This window comes from Meleagris gallopavo, chromosome 12 (assembly GCF_000146605.3).
Source record: "Meleagris gallopavo isolate NT-WF06-2002-E0010 breed Aviagen turkey brand Nicholas breeding stock chromosome 12, Turkey_5.1, whole genome shotgun sequence".
NCBI lineage: Eukaryota > Metazoa > Chordata > Aves > Galliformes > Phasianidae > Meleagris > Meleagris gallopavo.
The window spans coordinates 19,164,670-19,180,360 of record NC_015022.2 but is presented as its reverse complement, the minus strand read 5'-3'; the positions used below and the strand labels follow the sequence as shown (position 1 = coordinate 19,180,360).

Genomic DNA, 15,691 nt, shown 5'->3' with positions numbered 1-15,691 from the left:
CGCCCTCGTCGGGCCCCGCTGCCTCCACGGGCGATGAGTGGGACGACATGGACGACTTCGACCTGTCGGGCTTCGAGAAGAAGTTCTCCAGGCCGGCCGTGCCGACCCCGAAGGGCCCGAGGACTCCTCAGCGGCCCGCTGTGTGTGTCAGCAAGGCGCGGGGTGATGTGGGGCCCCAGGAGCGCGGGGCCGAGATGCGCTGCTCGCAGGGCTCCTCACAGGGCTCCGTCGTTTGTCTGGGCAATGCTGGAGCTGCTGCTGTGCTTTCGAGCAGTGGGATGGAAGAGGCTCGTGCAGGTGAGGGTTTGTGCAGGAGTACTGGAATACTTGCTTGTTGAGAAATCCTGGGCTCGCACAATGGTTGAAGTTGGAAAAGACTTCTCATCACCGAGCCCAGCCCCAGCTCATGCCCACTAACCGTGCGGTTACCCAACCTGAATGCAGCTCTCAAGGAGCATCCTCACCAGATCTGAGTGCAGGGTCATTACAGGGGGAAAAAAAAGAACCCACAACCAAACAGTTCTGTTATTGATACAAAAGAGATCTAAAATCAACTTGCACCTGAAGGTAATACTGAGAAACTTTAAACCAGTAGAAGAGATCCATGTCAATTCTTTCAGCAAACAGAAATAAACCACAGCCAGACCTCAGTTAAGACCATGAAGTTCGTGGCTGTTGGTCAGTGCGTGTTCTTGGCCGTCTGTGTTCCTGTAGGCTTCTCTGTTTTAAGTGTCCTACTCGTTATGTTACAAAGTTTTTGATCTTTATTTGTGAAATTAATATATTTATGCAGCTGGATAATGCTGTCACTCATTACGCCAAACGGGAACAGGAGTAGTGGGCTGTGTGTTCCTTCTAAAGACCACCTTGTTTCCTTTTGCCCTGTGTGTGTGAAATAAAGTGTTCTAGGTGAATGGCCTCACTTAGAGCATTCACCTCACAAGATACTACAGTTTACCTTCCAATTCTGGTGTAGGGGCAGTGCTGTACGAGGAGTCTTTTTATCTCTTTTTATTACCTTATATTATCTCTTATTATATATTATCATCTCATTATCTTTTCTTATCTTTTTACTTTTTATGCTCTTTTTATCTAGTGTACAATGTAACCACAGTCTTCTATAGTTTTTTAAGGGAAATACACCTCCTACATTTGAAAAAGCTTTTTCTTTCTCTTCTGATGGGGAAGCTGCAACAGTTTTGCACCGGGAAGGGTTTGTGGGTGTTTTGTTTGTTTTTAATGGGGGAGAAAAGAGGAACAGAAAGTGTTTGTTTGTCAAAAGTCAGCAACTGTACTAAACTATTGTTTTGAAATCTGACAAGTAGTTTTTTCCTCTATTCAGTTGTGTTTTTGTTGATACCAGAAGGAGTTTTGAGTGTTACTCAGCAATATTAATGCACTTCTCTTTCAGCTACGAATGACGGAAGTGGTGAAAGCCAGAAGCTGAGTAATGGTGAGAGAAGCGGCCGGCTGGAACTGGGTGATGTTGGCAATGAGCTGCTGGCAGACATTGAGCTGGAGGAGGATGATTACCTGGATGTAGTTCCACCCTCTCCAGAGGAGCCGCCTTCCTTCTCACCGTCTGTAAGGAGCGTAAGGTAAAGCAGCCAGCTGGTAGAACTGTCTGAAGGGATGGGTAAGAAAGGTGATTTAAAAACTACCAACCAAGATGTGAGCTTACTGCTTGTGAACAAGCTGCTATTAGAGTTGGCTTTGATGGCTTGTGGCTTGACCAGTTAGCAGCCAACAGCTGCTTCTGGAGTCTTGTGCAATACCTTAAACGTTGGCCATAAGAAATGGGGCTTTTTCTTCAGAGAAGATTGGTGGGAACAAATTGTTTGGCTACTTAGATGTTAGGTAGCTTTCGAGAAGCTTATCTTCTGTGTGCATCTTAAATGCTCTCATGCCTGAAGATATTTTTCCTTATGGATGTCTGTTGATCCAGTGCATTTCTGTATTTGAATTGCTTTTATTTTATTATTAGTAATGTTTTCAAAGAATCTCCTACTGGTGGAAGATCAGCAGTTAATGGCACGGAGTCTGAGCCTGAGCTGATGGCACCAAAGCAGCCTGCTGCTGAGCAGGACTCGAGTGCAGAGCATGCAGGTACCTGAAACGATTTAAATGTTATGCATTAGGCTGTGGGGATGGCTTGCAGCTTCTTCAGTGTTTTGCACGGCTCAGGACTTCTGCATTGCAGCGTATTTTATCTTTTGAGATCATTTTGTCACTGTATTCCAATAAGAATTAACGTTACTCTATGCTGAAATGTGCTCCATCTTCCAGATAAAGGCTTGCATTTGGAGCAGCGACTCTACAGCGTAATGGAAGATATTTGTAAGCTGGTGGATGCCATTCCTCTCCATGAGCTCACGTCTGTCTCATGTGCAAAAGAACTGCTTCAGCAGAGAGAGCTCCGGTACGTTTTAATAAGTATTATTTCTTATTCTCCTTTAGCTGTGTTCTGCATGAAGCAGTGTCAGGCCTGTAGGTGTCTCCATTGCACTGTAGAGATGATGTGGAGCGACGTGTGGATCAGTTCTTCACTCTTGAGGATCCCTTTGTTTTAATATCTGCACTGAAGGTGCAGTAATTTTGTAATTATTGTGTTCAGCTGAGTTCTGGTGTTAGTCTCTTTTCCCTACATTTGTTTGAAATATTTTTAAATATAGTATCATAGAATATCCAAACTGGATGCAAAATGCAAGGCAGCCACACACGTGAGTATTTTGGATAGGAACAAAGAGGTGAAAGCAATTCCTGTACGTTGTGGAAGGTGGTAACTCATTACTTGTCACTTAACTATTCGTTTTCCTTCTTTCTTCCCGTGCTGCCTCTTCCAGGAGAAAATTGTTAGCTGATTCTGTTGCTTCGAACACAAGTAGCATGAATGGTCCTGCAAATTGGAAGGCATGTGTGCAGCAAGACCCTTCCTCACGTCCTGGTACACCTCTGTGTTCTGGTCGGGGTGTCAGTTCTGTTGGCAGCACACCGAAATCCACGAACCTTCCATCTGTGCTTTTCAGGACTGCTAATTCAGGCAGTTCTTCTACAATAAGAAATCGAACGCTTGATAACTCGGATACTTCTGATGCTTTGAAGGAAACCGATCAGGATGTCATCTGCCTAGAGGCTGCAGCACTTCCTTCCCCCAAGGTGAATGGCAAAGGCAGCACCTCTCTCAGCCGTCCCTCGGAGGCTTCATTCAATGGCAGCTGGAGTGAAGAACCCACGGGGAGAGGCAGTGGGACCTGGCACGTGCCCGGGAGGCCCACTGCAAGCACTGCTCTGAAAGCCCAGCACGCAGCCCCTGCTGGTGCTCCCGCATCGGGCTGCTCGGACGCGAACGATACAGACTTCGATCTCGACCACTTTGATATTGCTGACTTTGATGAGGGCTGGGAGGATGCCGTGGCTCCTGCGGCACCGCCTGCGGCCCGCTGGCAGCCGCTGAAGGAGGGCTCTGCCTCTGCCTCTGCGCACTGCAGGCTGCTCGCTGCAGCCGCTGGCTCAGCTCCGGGCCCACGTCCCACTGCTCCCACGTCAGGCTGTGGGACGGCGGCAAAGAGCAGCTCAGGTGAATTGTGCTAATTCAGATTATTGTCTTCCCCCTTTTCGTTCTTCTGCGTTTCTTTTGAAGTCTAAGCCCAGGCAACTTACCCGCAGACGACACCGATGCCTGTGGCCTACATGGAGATTTCTTTCGGTTTCTCTTTGCAAAGACATCGTTGTAGAGTCGTTTTTTTTCTTCTTTTTTCCCCTTCCTCGGGGTGGTGGCAGACTCGAATACTCATTTGCCGTGCAGGTTGCAGGCTGCTGGGGAGATGGAGCTGCTAAAATTGGAAACTGGAATGCTTCTGTGTTCTAACTAAATGATGACTCTGCAGTATTGCCATGCAATAGTTTAAGCTGCTTATACAAAATATTCAAATTTGGTCACTTGTTGAAGCAAACCTAACCCCTCAGGTGCTCAGATGTAGGTCGATATTACTGATTCTTGCAAGAATGGAGTGGTGAAAGCAGAAGAGTTTTAAGTGATGCAGGTTTTTGCTCTGCTGCATGTTTTTGAAGGTACAACCACAGTGAAAGGTGCTCTGGCTGCAGCCTCCCTGGCTGGGCGCACCTTCCTGCTGCTGCAGCCAGCTTGTAACTTGTGCTAGTCACAGGCAGGGAGAACACAAACAGGTTTTCTGTGGCAGAGATGTAGTTTGACAGTGTAAAACAGTTACCATTCTGCTGATGGTTTGAAATTCTAGTCACTCGCATTTTCATTTATTTATTTGTGTACAGCAGCTCGTGGTGTGAGTTGTAGAGGGTTAAAGAGTTGAAGCAGTAGCTGAGCAATCTATTGCACCAACATGTTATGTCCTAAGAGATGTAGTGCAACTTGGAATTGTAACTTAACTGTGTTTTCTTTGTCTGCCAGAGCCACTGGTTCATAACCCTGCACACGAACGTTTCAGGGGGATGAAATTTTCCCATTCTGAAGAAATGTTGAAAATATTTCACAGGAAGTTTGGTTTGCACTCCTTCCGGACAAATCAGCTGGAGGCCATCAATGCTGCTCTGCTGGGAGAAGATTGTTTCATCTTGATGCCCACTGGTATGTATCTGCCATGCAGATGTGGACTTCAGCAGTCTGGTGCCAAAGGTTGTTTCTCAGAGTGCCATAGAATGAGAATAAGAACTCCCCGCTTCTGTTCCTTCTCTGCCCCGCCCCCCTTCCTTCCCTTATCTGGAACTTGCTGCATTCTGTTTCTCTCGTACAGGCGGTGGTAAAAGTTTGTGCTACCAGTTACCAGCGTGTGTCTCTGCTGGGGTCACTGTTGTCATTTCTCCCCTGAGGTCGCTGATAATAGACCAAGTTCAGAAGCTGAAAACTTTAGACGTAAGTTCAGACAGCTTTATTTCATTCAGCCACAGTGCAGAGCAGCGCACTGGGAATCTGGAATGTTGTGATGAATCTTGTGTGATGAATCTCAGACAGAAACGACGAGAATTCGTTGGCTGGCAGCTATAAAAAGCTTTGTAGGAAGATCTGCTTTAGAATCCACTGAATGGAGAGCATTGGCAGCCTTAGCACTCGGTTTACTGATGCTCAGGTGTTTGTGGTTGGAGACGTGTTAGAGAACACTGAGGATTCAAACGATTCTGTAATGACATTGCAGTGCTTTCTTGTGTAGTGTTTGCTAAGGATAGTGTAGGACTATCATCTGGAGATGTTTCTGTTTTCATGTATGCGTATTCATGAACTGAATATTCATAATTATTTTTTACAGATTGCTGCAACGTACCTGACTGGTGATATAACAGATGCTGATGCTTCAAAAATATATATGCAGCTGTCCAAAAAAGATCCTATAATAAAGCTTCTGTATGTTACCCCTGAGAAGGTTTGTGCTTGGTTGAGCTGTAAAGTCGTGGAGGCAATAAGAGGGGATTTGCTATAAAGAGTTAAAGGGGAAACCTGAACTTAGAGGAGACTTGTAGCAACAAACAGACAAAACAAACACAAGGGTGAAGCAAATTGGGTAATCTGAGGGGATTTTGTACGGATGCGACTGATTTTGTGAAGTAATTAACCAAGAATGCAATCCAAGGGTAATATCTGCAGAATTAAAATTCTTAAAGAAAAACACCCTGTACATCTTCAGTGTGTGAGAGCATGAGTTAGTGGCTAATTGCTGTCAGAAAGCTACGAGAATCTTGAGTACTGCAGGGTAAAGACATGGGACTGCCGAGGTAAGAGGAGACTGCCAGAAGAGCATCTTGTGGTTAATTATGTCTTGCCTTTGGAAGTGAGGTTGGGCCAGAGAGCATCGTAAGAGGGGACGATTTAGTGTGCTGGACGTTTGGGCTTTTTTCTTCAGCTTTTCCTTCCTTGCCCTTTATGACAGAAGTCATATTGACTTAATCAGGTTGTAGGACCTCTGTGTAGCTGATCCTAGAGCCTTATGGCAATCCTGCACCAGCTTCTGCACTGCCAGTTGGCATAAAGGTGATTGCCATCCTCCTGGTGCTTTGCCTGTGCAATCAGGGTGAGCTGTGCTGCAGAGCCGTTGTTCCCGCAGCCTTTGGTCGGGCGCCACTTTGCTTTCTTTCTTGTCTTTCTAACGCCTCTGCTGGCTGCCCACAGGTTTGCGCGAGCAACCGCCTGCTGTCAGCCCTGGAAAATCTCTACGACCGGAAACTCCTGGCGCGCTTTGTCATTGATGAGGCTCACTGTGTCAGCCAGGTAAAGGCTTGGCTTTGGTTTTCAGAACGGCAAAGAACTGAGTGGGACCATCTTAGATACGTTTAACTTTTGTTTTTATCCAGTGGGGTCATGATTTTCGAAAAGACTACAAACGACTGAATATGCTCCGCAAGAAGTTTCACGCCGTTCCTATGATGGCTCTCACTGCCACTGCTAACCCAAGAGTGCAGAAGGATATTCAGAATCAGCTTGAGATGCTAAAACCACAAGTGTAAGTTGTCCGGCAATTTCCTGGGGCAGTCTGAGCTGCAGAGCATCTGAGTGGAAAACCTGGGGAAGCACGGAAAGCATTAGAGGCCCCTCCAGGACCCAGTGGTTGTATCTGATTAAATGACAGTGTGTGCATGGAATTGAATGCAACTTACATACAGAATATTACCAATAGAAAACTTGCCAAACTCACTCGATTAAGGAAACTTTAAAAGGAAATAACATCACTGACAAAATATGCAGGTTACGTTTTTCAGTGCTTTTTGTGAGAATGCTGGAAAACTCCAAGAGCTGGAGGTGCTTTGTAGTTAAGGCTGGCAGTGAGATAGATAATGAGGAGCTCTTGGGTCTGGACCACATTGCAGCCTTTTGGTTGTACATGATGGAATAGTAAAGCATTGTATCAGTGACTTTTTTGTTAATCTGAGAAATGTGTTTTGCAATTTTGATCGGTCAGACGAGGATACAAGTATCTAGAAGGAAAATGAAGGCCCTGCAAATTACTGTGTGAGCGTTGGTTAGATTTAGAGGGGTCTCTTTGATGCAGACTTCCACAATCAGAAATTTTAGACCCAAAGTGTGGGTGATAATGAATCTCAGTGAGCATGTGGAGCAATAATTCCTATGCAGATGACACAGAATTTGTGTGGCAGCTGCTTCAATTTGGGACATTCCAGACAATGCCTAGCTTGTGGAAAGGAGTTCTGCACCCATAAAACTGGTGAGCACTGATAACATGTTTTGTTTTAGGTTTACAATGAGCTTCAACAGGCATAACTTGAAATATGATGTGCTGCCCAAGAAGCCAAAGAAGGTGGCAATGGATTGCTTGGAGTGGATTAAAAAATACCATCCACGTGAGTACTGAGCAGTACAGCATGCAGACGCCCTTTTAGCAACTCCCTGTAAGGCAGGAAGAGCCTTTAGGATGCTAGGAAAACAATGCTTGCCTTTTTCAAGCTATTTATGTGTTCTTCATAGGAAGAACAAATAGGAGACAGAATTGTATTGTTGACACTGTGGATCAGACTGACAGTTAGGAGTTCCAGTGAAAAGGAAAAAGGAAATTATGGAAGAGCTCTGTGTCATCTCATATCTATGCAATTTTAATTGTTTAATTCTGTTTGTTGGCTTATCTGTGGTCCCCCTTAATTCTACCATCAGTCTTCTCTCTCTAGGCTCTTTTTTGGAGCCCTGCATCTCCTGCTGCTGGAAGTTGGCTGCAGCATGCTCCCTTTGTCACTTCTCTGTGCTGTAGCCCGGTGTGTTACTGACTAGCTCTACATCTATGTCCTTTTTTAATCGTGCATTTTAAATCTGAAGATTGCACAGTATTGAGCAAGAATTGTTTGCCTGATTCCATGGGCATGCACATATGCCCCTCTAAGCCAGGAATTGGATGAGGAGAAACTAGCAAAACCATCAGATAATGAAATGTAATGAACTTACTTTTCTTTATTAAGTAGCTGCGCGTAGGGAAGGGTTGGTAAGTGTAGTGCAGTACGTGCCTGACAGGTAAGACTGTTGTAGCTTTATTCTCTTTCACTTGCTTTATTCAAGCACCTCTTCTTCATGTTCACAGATGACTCTGGGATAATTTATTGCCTTTCCCGTCACGAATGTGACACAACAGCAGCCATGCTGCAGAAGGAGGGCCTTGCTGCACTTGCCTATCATGCTGGCCTCACCGACTCCAACAGAGATCTGGTACAGAAGAAGTGGGTTAATCAAGAAGGATGCCAGGTAACAGAATTGCAATTGGGGAGGAGGAAAAAAAAGTTGAATGGAATTTAGAGCATTTTGATCTCTTTTGGCCTAGAAAGAGAAAAGAGAGTTGTGTAATGATACTGGCAGTATCATTATGTACAGTATGTACAGTTGCAGGCTGTATCAGGTCAGGACAGATCTGCCACACGTTAGCCTTCGTTTTGTTTTCAGTGCAGATGAAGGGCTGCAGCTCTGCACCAAGGTGTGGTGCTCTGGGAGGAAGGAGCTGAGCTGTGTGAGGCTGCAGGAGCAGCTCGAGGTGTGCTTGCTGAATTGCATTTTGAGACTCTCCAATCTGCAGCTTTCCTTCTGTCTCCTGGAAGGAAGAGAGACCTGTACTATTTTTTCCCATCTTCCAGGATTCCAGCTGATATTCCACGTTCTGCGTGGTTTCATAGGCCTGATGTCTATTCTGAGTGCAGCACGAATGCTTTTCGTAGCTCAGTAACAAAGTGTTATTTCCTTTGTAGGTGATATGTGCAACCATTGCCTTTGGAATGGGAATAGATAAACCTGACGTCCGCTACGTTATCCACGCTTCCCTTCCAAAATCTATCGAAGGCTACTATCAGGAGTCGGGCAGGGCTGGCCGGGATGGTGAGATGTCTCACTGCCTGCTCTTCTACAGCTACAGCGATGTCACCAGGCTCAGGAGGCTCATACTGAGTAAGCAGCTTCTTCTCTTCGTACCTTAGCTGCGACAATAGCAAAGAAACCACTGACTGGTTTCTGTCTCAGGCTGAGCTGTTTTCTCACTTAGAAGTGCCACATGTAGTATGTAAAGGAGGGAGAACTGTGTCTTCATTTCACTGTTTACCTGAATAACTTTCTGTAATGGAAGTTCTTTGTCATTCGTTCTTTTCAGTCAGAACCATTTTTCTTTATACATGTCCACCTTTTCATATTTATTGTTACAGATTTTTCTCTTTTTTGATCTTTAAGTTGTGGGAGGTAAAATCTGTACTAAGCTTCCTGGTCTTCTTTAAGCAAGAAAGAATATTATATTTCATCTGATAACATACAAAAAGAGGTGGAGATAAAACAAACACAACTGAACTGATTTCATTTCAGTGGAGAAGGATGGAAACAGTCAGACCAGACAGACCCACTTCAACAACCTGTACAGCATGGTGCATTACTGCGAGAACGTCGTCGACTGCCGGAGGATTCAGCTTCTGGCCTACTTTGGGGAGACTGACTTTAATCCCAACTTTTGTAAAGATCACCCAGAAGTTATTTGTGATAACTGCAGTAGAAAGAAGGTAAAATCAGAGCTGTAAGTGTTACCCTGGTAAAGGCTCCATCGTGACAAACAAGGTTGGCAGTAACAACCTGCACTGGGACAGGACCACATCAGGTCGTTTCCTAATCAAATCTCTTTTACTAGGACTACAAATCAAGAAATGTAACAGATGAAGTGAAAAGCATCATAAGATTTGTACAACAACACTGTGGACAAATGGGAGGAACGAATGGAAATAGAAATGCAGGCTCTGGAAGATACACATTGAATATGATGGTAGACATTTTCTTGGGTGAGTACTGTTTTTCCAGAAACAACACCAAAATAGACTTGGTGCAGAAATCTTAAGTATCATTAGGTCTCTGTAATATTAGCAGCAGTTTAAGACAAGATATATTTGGCAAAATTATTCTTCCCTAGCACCTATGTGTTTAGGTGATGGAAAATAAATGAGACGAGGGCTTTAATCTACTGCAGGTTGCTATAGTGATAACGTTAATCTGCTGCAGGTGCTTGGACTTTCTGGTACTTGCATGCTGTGTGTGCGTGCAGGCAGACTATGGGAAGCCCTTGGGGAGTCTTCTCTGTGTTTGTAAACGTGTGCAGGCATTCTGCTTGCTGGCTAACCCTGTGACTGCTGTGTGCAGGAGCCAAGAGCGCCAAGATTCAGACTGGAATATTTGGGAAGGGCGCTGCCTACTCACGGCACAACGTTGAGAGGCTGTTCAGGAAGCTGGTCTTGGACAAGATCCTGGATGAAGACCTGTACATCACAGCTAATGACCAAGCTGTGGCCTACGTAGTTCTAGGAGAAAAAGCGCAGGCGGTGCTAAATGGGTTGCTGCAGGTATTTAAGAATTGGATTTCTTGTTCTTGAACAAATTGTTTTGAGCATCGTGCTACAGGTTTTGTGCAGCATATACTCTGGGATCATTCTAACATAGTTTGTGTACCAACAAAGGTGTATGAACTTCAGCAGATGTGAGGAACAGAATCCAACAGTCATGACTTCTAGTACAGGATTCTTATAGTAACATCATGAGGCAGAAGATGAGTTTGAGAGGACTGGAGAGGATTAAATGTTTCTTTTCTTCCTCCTTCCACCCGATTCCAGGGCAGCCGGGGAATGGATCTTATCACTGTCCATAAACACCTGAAGGGAGGTGCAAGGAGGACAGAGTCAGGCTGTTTTCAGCAGTGCCCAGCTCCAGGACAAGAGGCGGTGGCACAAACTGGAACACGGGAGGTTCTGTCTGATCCTTGGGAAGCACCTCCTTGCTGTGCACTGGCAGAGGCAGCCCAGAGAGGTGCTGCAGTCTCCTCCTTGGAGATCTTCAGAAGCTGTCTAAGTGTTTGCCTCAGCACCCTGCTCTGGGTGCCCCTTCTGGAGTGGAGCATGGGCCAGGTGGGCCCAGAAGTCCCTGCCAGCCTCAGCCAGTTGTGACTCTATGATTACAATCAATACAGAAAGGGCTAGCTAAGGGCAAAAGAGAGAGAGAGATGAAGGAACAGCACTGCTTCCTCCTGCGTTTTCTGCTCTATTTTTTCCAGCCACTGGTGCTCTCGGAAAGCAAATGCTCTTTCAAGAAGGTCATGGAACCAGTCCCAGCACTGCTTGGGGCAGCGCCTCCTGTTAGTGCTGTGTTGGCTAAAGAGAAGAGCCCTCAGCAACAGACCGAGTGCCCTCTGTATAAAGCTCGCTGTGTGCTGGGAGTGCAGGACTTTTTCCTGTGCTGTGTACATGCTTTGTCCTTTGTAGAAGAAGTTTATGAGTGGTTGAGAATGGTTGCCCTCACTTAAAAAGCGTTTTAAACTGGGTAAACAGCTTTCTTTTGGTCCATCAGAAAATACTTCTGGCTTCCTTCGTTGTTCTTCTGTGTCATTAATCTGTGTTCTGATGACCACTCTGCAGCAGCCCCTCCCTGATGGAATTTACTTATGCTTTATTTTAACAGGTGGAATTTCATGAAACTGAAAATGCCAGTGCCATTAGAAAGCAAAGGGCTTCTGTGACAAAAATGTCACAGCGGGAAGAGATGGTCAAAAAATGCCTTGGGGAACTTACAGACACCTGCAAAACTCTCGGGAAAATCTTTGATGTCCATTACTTCAATATTTTCAGTACTTCAACTCTAAAGAAAATAGCAGGTAATGCCAGTCCTTGCTGGTCAGAACCCCCTGCAGGCAGTGGTCTGCACGGTGGCTGTGCCCTTGGCTGCCAGCACTTCCATGGTTGTCTAAAATTGAGAGAGAGGGTTTGAAGCTGAGCGCGTCCCTTGGGAGCAGCACCTGCAGGTTCCCCACAGCTGTGGATAAGTATCACAGCTCCAGGTGATTGTGCTGCAGGGCACATTTTCAAAGGACGTTTTCAGAGAAAGCTTTTGGACAGGTTTCTGTACTAATTAGCTGGAAGTAAACCTACCAGGAAAAAAAAAAGGCTTATTTCCTAAATAAAAACAGAAGCAGTTTCCTTCAGAACAGTTCCACTGTGGTGTCTCTTAACACGTTAGGTTGGTAGGTCTGATCTCCTTGTTCTGTTGCAGAAACCTTGTCTTCTGATGCGGAGGTTTTGCTGCAGATTGATGGTGTCACAGAAGATAAACTGGAGAAATATGGTGCAGAAATCATGAAAGTGATGGATAAGTACTCGGAATGGACCACGCCAGGTATTCCTTGCACCCACGTGTGCGTTTTCCTATTTAATTCTCTTCCTTCCTTACCTATAAGAAGTTCCACTCAAAAGTTACCTTCTTTTAAACTCAGTTTGCTATTTCTTGGAGTTCAGTAACTACAAAAGGGAACAATTGCACCTTTTCAGAGCGTACAAAGATCTCTGCTGTCTTTTCACCAGTTAAATTCAGCACAGATCTAAAAGACTGAAAAGGAAAACAAGGAGTGAGCGTACTGCTCTGCACCTTTCCTGCTGGTTGCTGGGATTTGTGCAATATGCTGTGTAATATACTTAGTTACACTGAGATTCCGGGACCTTGAGGTTAAGGATCTTGCACCTCCATGTATTTTTCCACCTGAATTTTCTGTGTCTGGGTAGCACTGCAGCCTGGCAGGCTGTCAGTAACTACTGCCTCTTATTTCTCGTAATAACTGAGGTCAGAACATCCCGGTCTGCACTCACCAGCTCTCACTTAAATGTGAAGAATTTCAAAACTAGGTTCAAAAAGACAAGTGGTGTTTTACCATCAGGTTGTGCAGCTCTTCACCTGAAACGCAACGAGCAGCTCAGGGGAGCACTGAGCCATGTAAATCTGGCAACTCCACGCAAGCACAGCAGGCAGCCTGTGCTGTAATGAGGGTGGATTCCCATCAGATTTGACACTGGGGCCATCGATAAACGCGTGTGTACAAACCTGACTTCAGTGCTGCGTTCTGCTGCCTGTGGGAAGGGTCATGTTCTTCCCGTTAGGACAGATTGAGAAGGAGATTTGTGCTGTCTGAGCCCGTCAGCACCTCCTGGCATTGTTCTTAAAAACAGGTGCTGTATTTGACTGTAGTGTTTGTGGTATATTCCTAATTCTTCCCCGTGCCAAGGCAGAAAGCCCAGTGCTACCGTAGTGGTTGAGACGAGAAGCCAAGTGAGTGAAAACAGGGATGATCTCTTTATGCAGATCGTGGTGAGCTGAACCCAAACCGCCTTCTGGCTGTCTTTTACAGCAGCCCAAGAAAGAAATGCCCCTAGCTGGGCAGGAGGAACGTGAGGGGCGTGAGGAGGTTTGAAATGCAGGGACAGGGGTTGGTAGGATGGTGCCCTGCTGGCCCAGGCAGCCTTCCCATTTCATTAGCTGTGATTCATTGACTGTCTGCAGAAGATGCTGCCTGCCAGAGCGCGGACGTGGCTCCGGGGAGCACTGGCACAGCTGGGAGTGAGGAGGAAGCAGAAGACAACATTGTGACCTCGAGCTATTTTGGTGGCAATGCAAACCAAAGAAGGAAGAGGAAAAGGCTGCCAAACTTCGGAGAATCCAAGAGGAAAAAGACGAGCGGCGGTGGCAGCCAGCAGTTTTATTCCAGAGGGTATGCTGGCTGTGGTCAGCTGGAACTTTTTGTCTAGGATAAGGTGGTGATGATCCCAGAACTGCACTGTTAGCATAGTGCATTCTCTTACTAATTGCGTGGGCTTACGTGCAGGTAGGTTCATCCAGTACTGAGCTTTAAAGCTCATCAGACGTCACTTCTGGGCTTTTCAGTGCAGTGCACCACCCTAAGTAAGCCACGATTTCAGCTTCCCACTGCTGGAAATCACCACGTGCAGGGCAAATTAGAGGTACATCTTAGTGCTTTCATACTGATCGCTTCTTCACTTATAATTAGATTATATGATTGCTCCGTAATCAAACTTCAGCTTTGTTTTTTAATTGGCTTGGCCATGTTCTCCTCTGTGGGCATGGTGTTTTTGTTCTTTATCCTGCTGATCTGCTCGTGAAGCATAACTGTAGCACTGCTGCTGTTATTGCTCTTAACTCTATGCAAATTCACGCTGCTCACATAGCTTTTGGGCTCGTGCAGGAAGTGTAGCTGGTGACTTAGAGGTCTCTGTATGAAAAATACCTGCTTGATTTTGCACTTGCTTCATTTTATGGCATGGAGGAGCTCACAAGGGTAGCACTGGGTTGTGCTGCTGTGTTCTCCAAAACACGCTGTGAGAGCCCTGCTGGGACAGTCACACCTGACTGAAACACGCCGGCTTTTGTTAACTACCAAGCTTGGATGGCTCGTGGCAGAGGGCACAGCACACCTCTTAGAACTGGGTGCTTGCTGCCACTGCTGCCCTTGTTCTGGGATCCTTCTGCGCTGGCTGACCCCTCTGGAGGGGGTCCAGGTTTTTGTGCATCTGTTTATTTGTAGGAAAGAGCAGTTCCAGCTCAGCAGGCTTTATTCTCACCCTCTCCACCTTCCCATCTACTAAAATGTTAGTTGTTACATGCAGCTGACCCTGAAATGTCACTTAATGTTGATACTCTAATTGGATTAATGGCAGTCAGGTTGGTCATGTCCCTGGTTCAGGGTGCAGCTCGCCCCTGGGCAGATGTCACAGCAGCACTACACTTCATTTGCATTGCAGAAGTACAGTCATCCAAAGACTCTTATTTAGTGTGCAACTCTATGGACACACCGTGGGTAGGGAAGGGGGCAAGGAAGGCCAGTGCTTCACGTGTAACTCTGTGCTTTCTCTCCGACCATGGCAGGGCCAAATACAGGCGGACACGAAGGACGCCCGGCTCGAGGGCTGCAGCTCCTGCACGCAGCTCAGCAGTGCATGGGGCCGGGGCTCGGCTGGGCATCATGGCACCACCCAAACCCAACAGCAGGCACTTCCTGCAGCCTTCCTACGCCGTGCTGCAGTGAGGGACGCACTGGGTTAGTACTGTTTATTTCACTCGATGAACCTTCTTCGGTTTGTACATTTGTCAAGTCCAAAAGTTCATGTTAAATAAATATTTTTTTTTAAACTCGTGAATTTATTCAGGCTTTATTTCTATGTAAGTTCTGTGCAGTGAGACCCATCCCAGCAGCCTGCGCTAACACTAATGTACATCAGAAGCAGTTACTGGAGCTGTGAACCCCAAGGATGTGAACAGCTCTGCTCTGCCTTGCTGCTTGTGTAAGTACTTCAGAGCTGAGGGGCTCTGTGAATTTACACAATCACAGCATGGCCTGGGTTGCAAAGGAGCACAGCGCTCACCCAGTCCCAACCCCTGCTGTGTGCAGGTCACCAACCAGCAGCCCAGGCTGCCCAGAGCCACATCCAGCCTGGCCTTGAATGCCTGCAGGGATGGGGATCCACAGCCTCCTCGGGCAACCCGTTCCAGTGCCTCTTGGGGTGTTAACCTGATGTATAAAATACGACTTAGCAGTTCCAAGTTTCAGTTTTTCTGCCCACGCCTGGGGCTGGAACAGCTGCTGCTGTTAGTGCATCCTCTTAGGCTCTTGGTTAGCTGCCGGTTTGCTGCACCAGGCAGCCCCGGGGTTCCAGGCCTTCAGGGCTGCACGGCTCTCCCCACGCGCAGGTGCCGCGCCGGAGGAGCCCGCGGGCACAGCTGCTCTGCTCGCCTCTGGGCGGAGCGGGCGATGCCGGCGGCTGACGCCGAGCAACGAGCTGGAAGCGCTCCGATGGCTTCTACGTAACCCGAGGCACGACTCAGCGTTAACCTCTTCCCGCCCTCCGTCCAGAAGCAGCGGCGGGGCCGGGATGGGAGCCG

The 15,691-nt window shown here is 46.7% G+C and overlaps 2 protein-coding genes across 2 annotated transcripts in view; both read left to right on the top strand.

The window, feature by feature from the left end:
- Nucleotides 1-6: 6 nt before the first annotated feature.
- BLM (BLM RecQ like helicase) lies at nucleotides 7-14,949 on the top strand. Its single transcript, XM_010717645.2, has 20 exons — nucleotides 7-297; nucleotides 1,412-1,598; nucleotides 1,985-2,106; nucleotides 2,287-2,419; nucleotides 2,844-3,577; nucleotides 4,427-4,603; nucleotides 4,770-4,888; nucleotides 5,280-5,393; nucleotides 6,137-6,235; nucleotides 6,319-6,467; nucleotides 7,217-7,323; nucleotides 8,049-8,209; nucleotides 8,704-8,899; nucleotides 9,305-9,495; nucleotides 9,621-9,768; nucleotides 10,124-10,323; nucleotides 11,432-11,624; nucleotides 12,020-12,142; nucleotides 13,298-13,505; nucleotides 14,678-14,949. The coding sequence occupies exons 1-20, from the start codon at nucleotides 48-50 to the stop codon at nucleotides 14,835-14,837; spliced, it is 3,771 nt and encodes a 1,256-aa protein (XP_010715947.1). The 5' UTR covers nucleotides 7-47; the 3' UTR covers nucleotides 14,838-14,949.
- Nucleotides 14,950-15,560: 611 nt separating this feature from the next.
- WDR76 (WD repeat domain 76) overlaps nucleotides 15,561-15,691 on the top strand; it is a 6,684-nt gene continuing 6,553 nt past the window's right edge. The window contains exon 1 of the mRNA XM_010717668.3: nucleotides 15,561-15,596. Coding sequence (XP_010715970.1) covers nucleotides 15,561-15,596 — 36 coding nt within the window. The remainder of the gene's footprint in view (nucleotides 15,597-15,691) is intronic.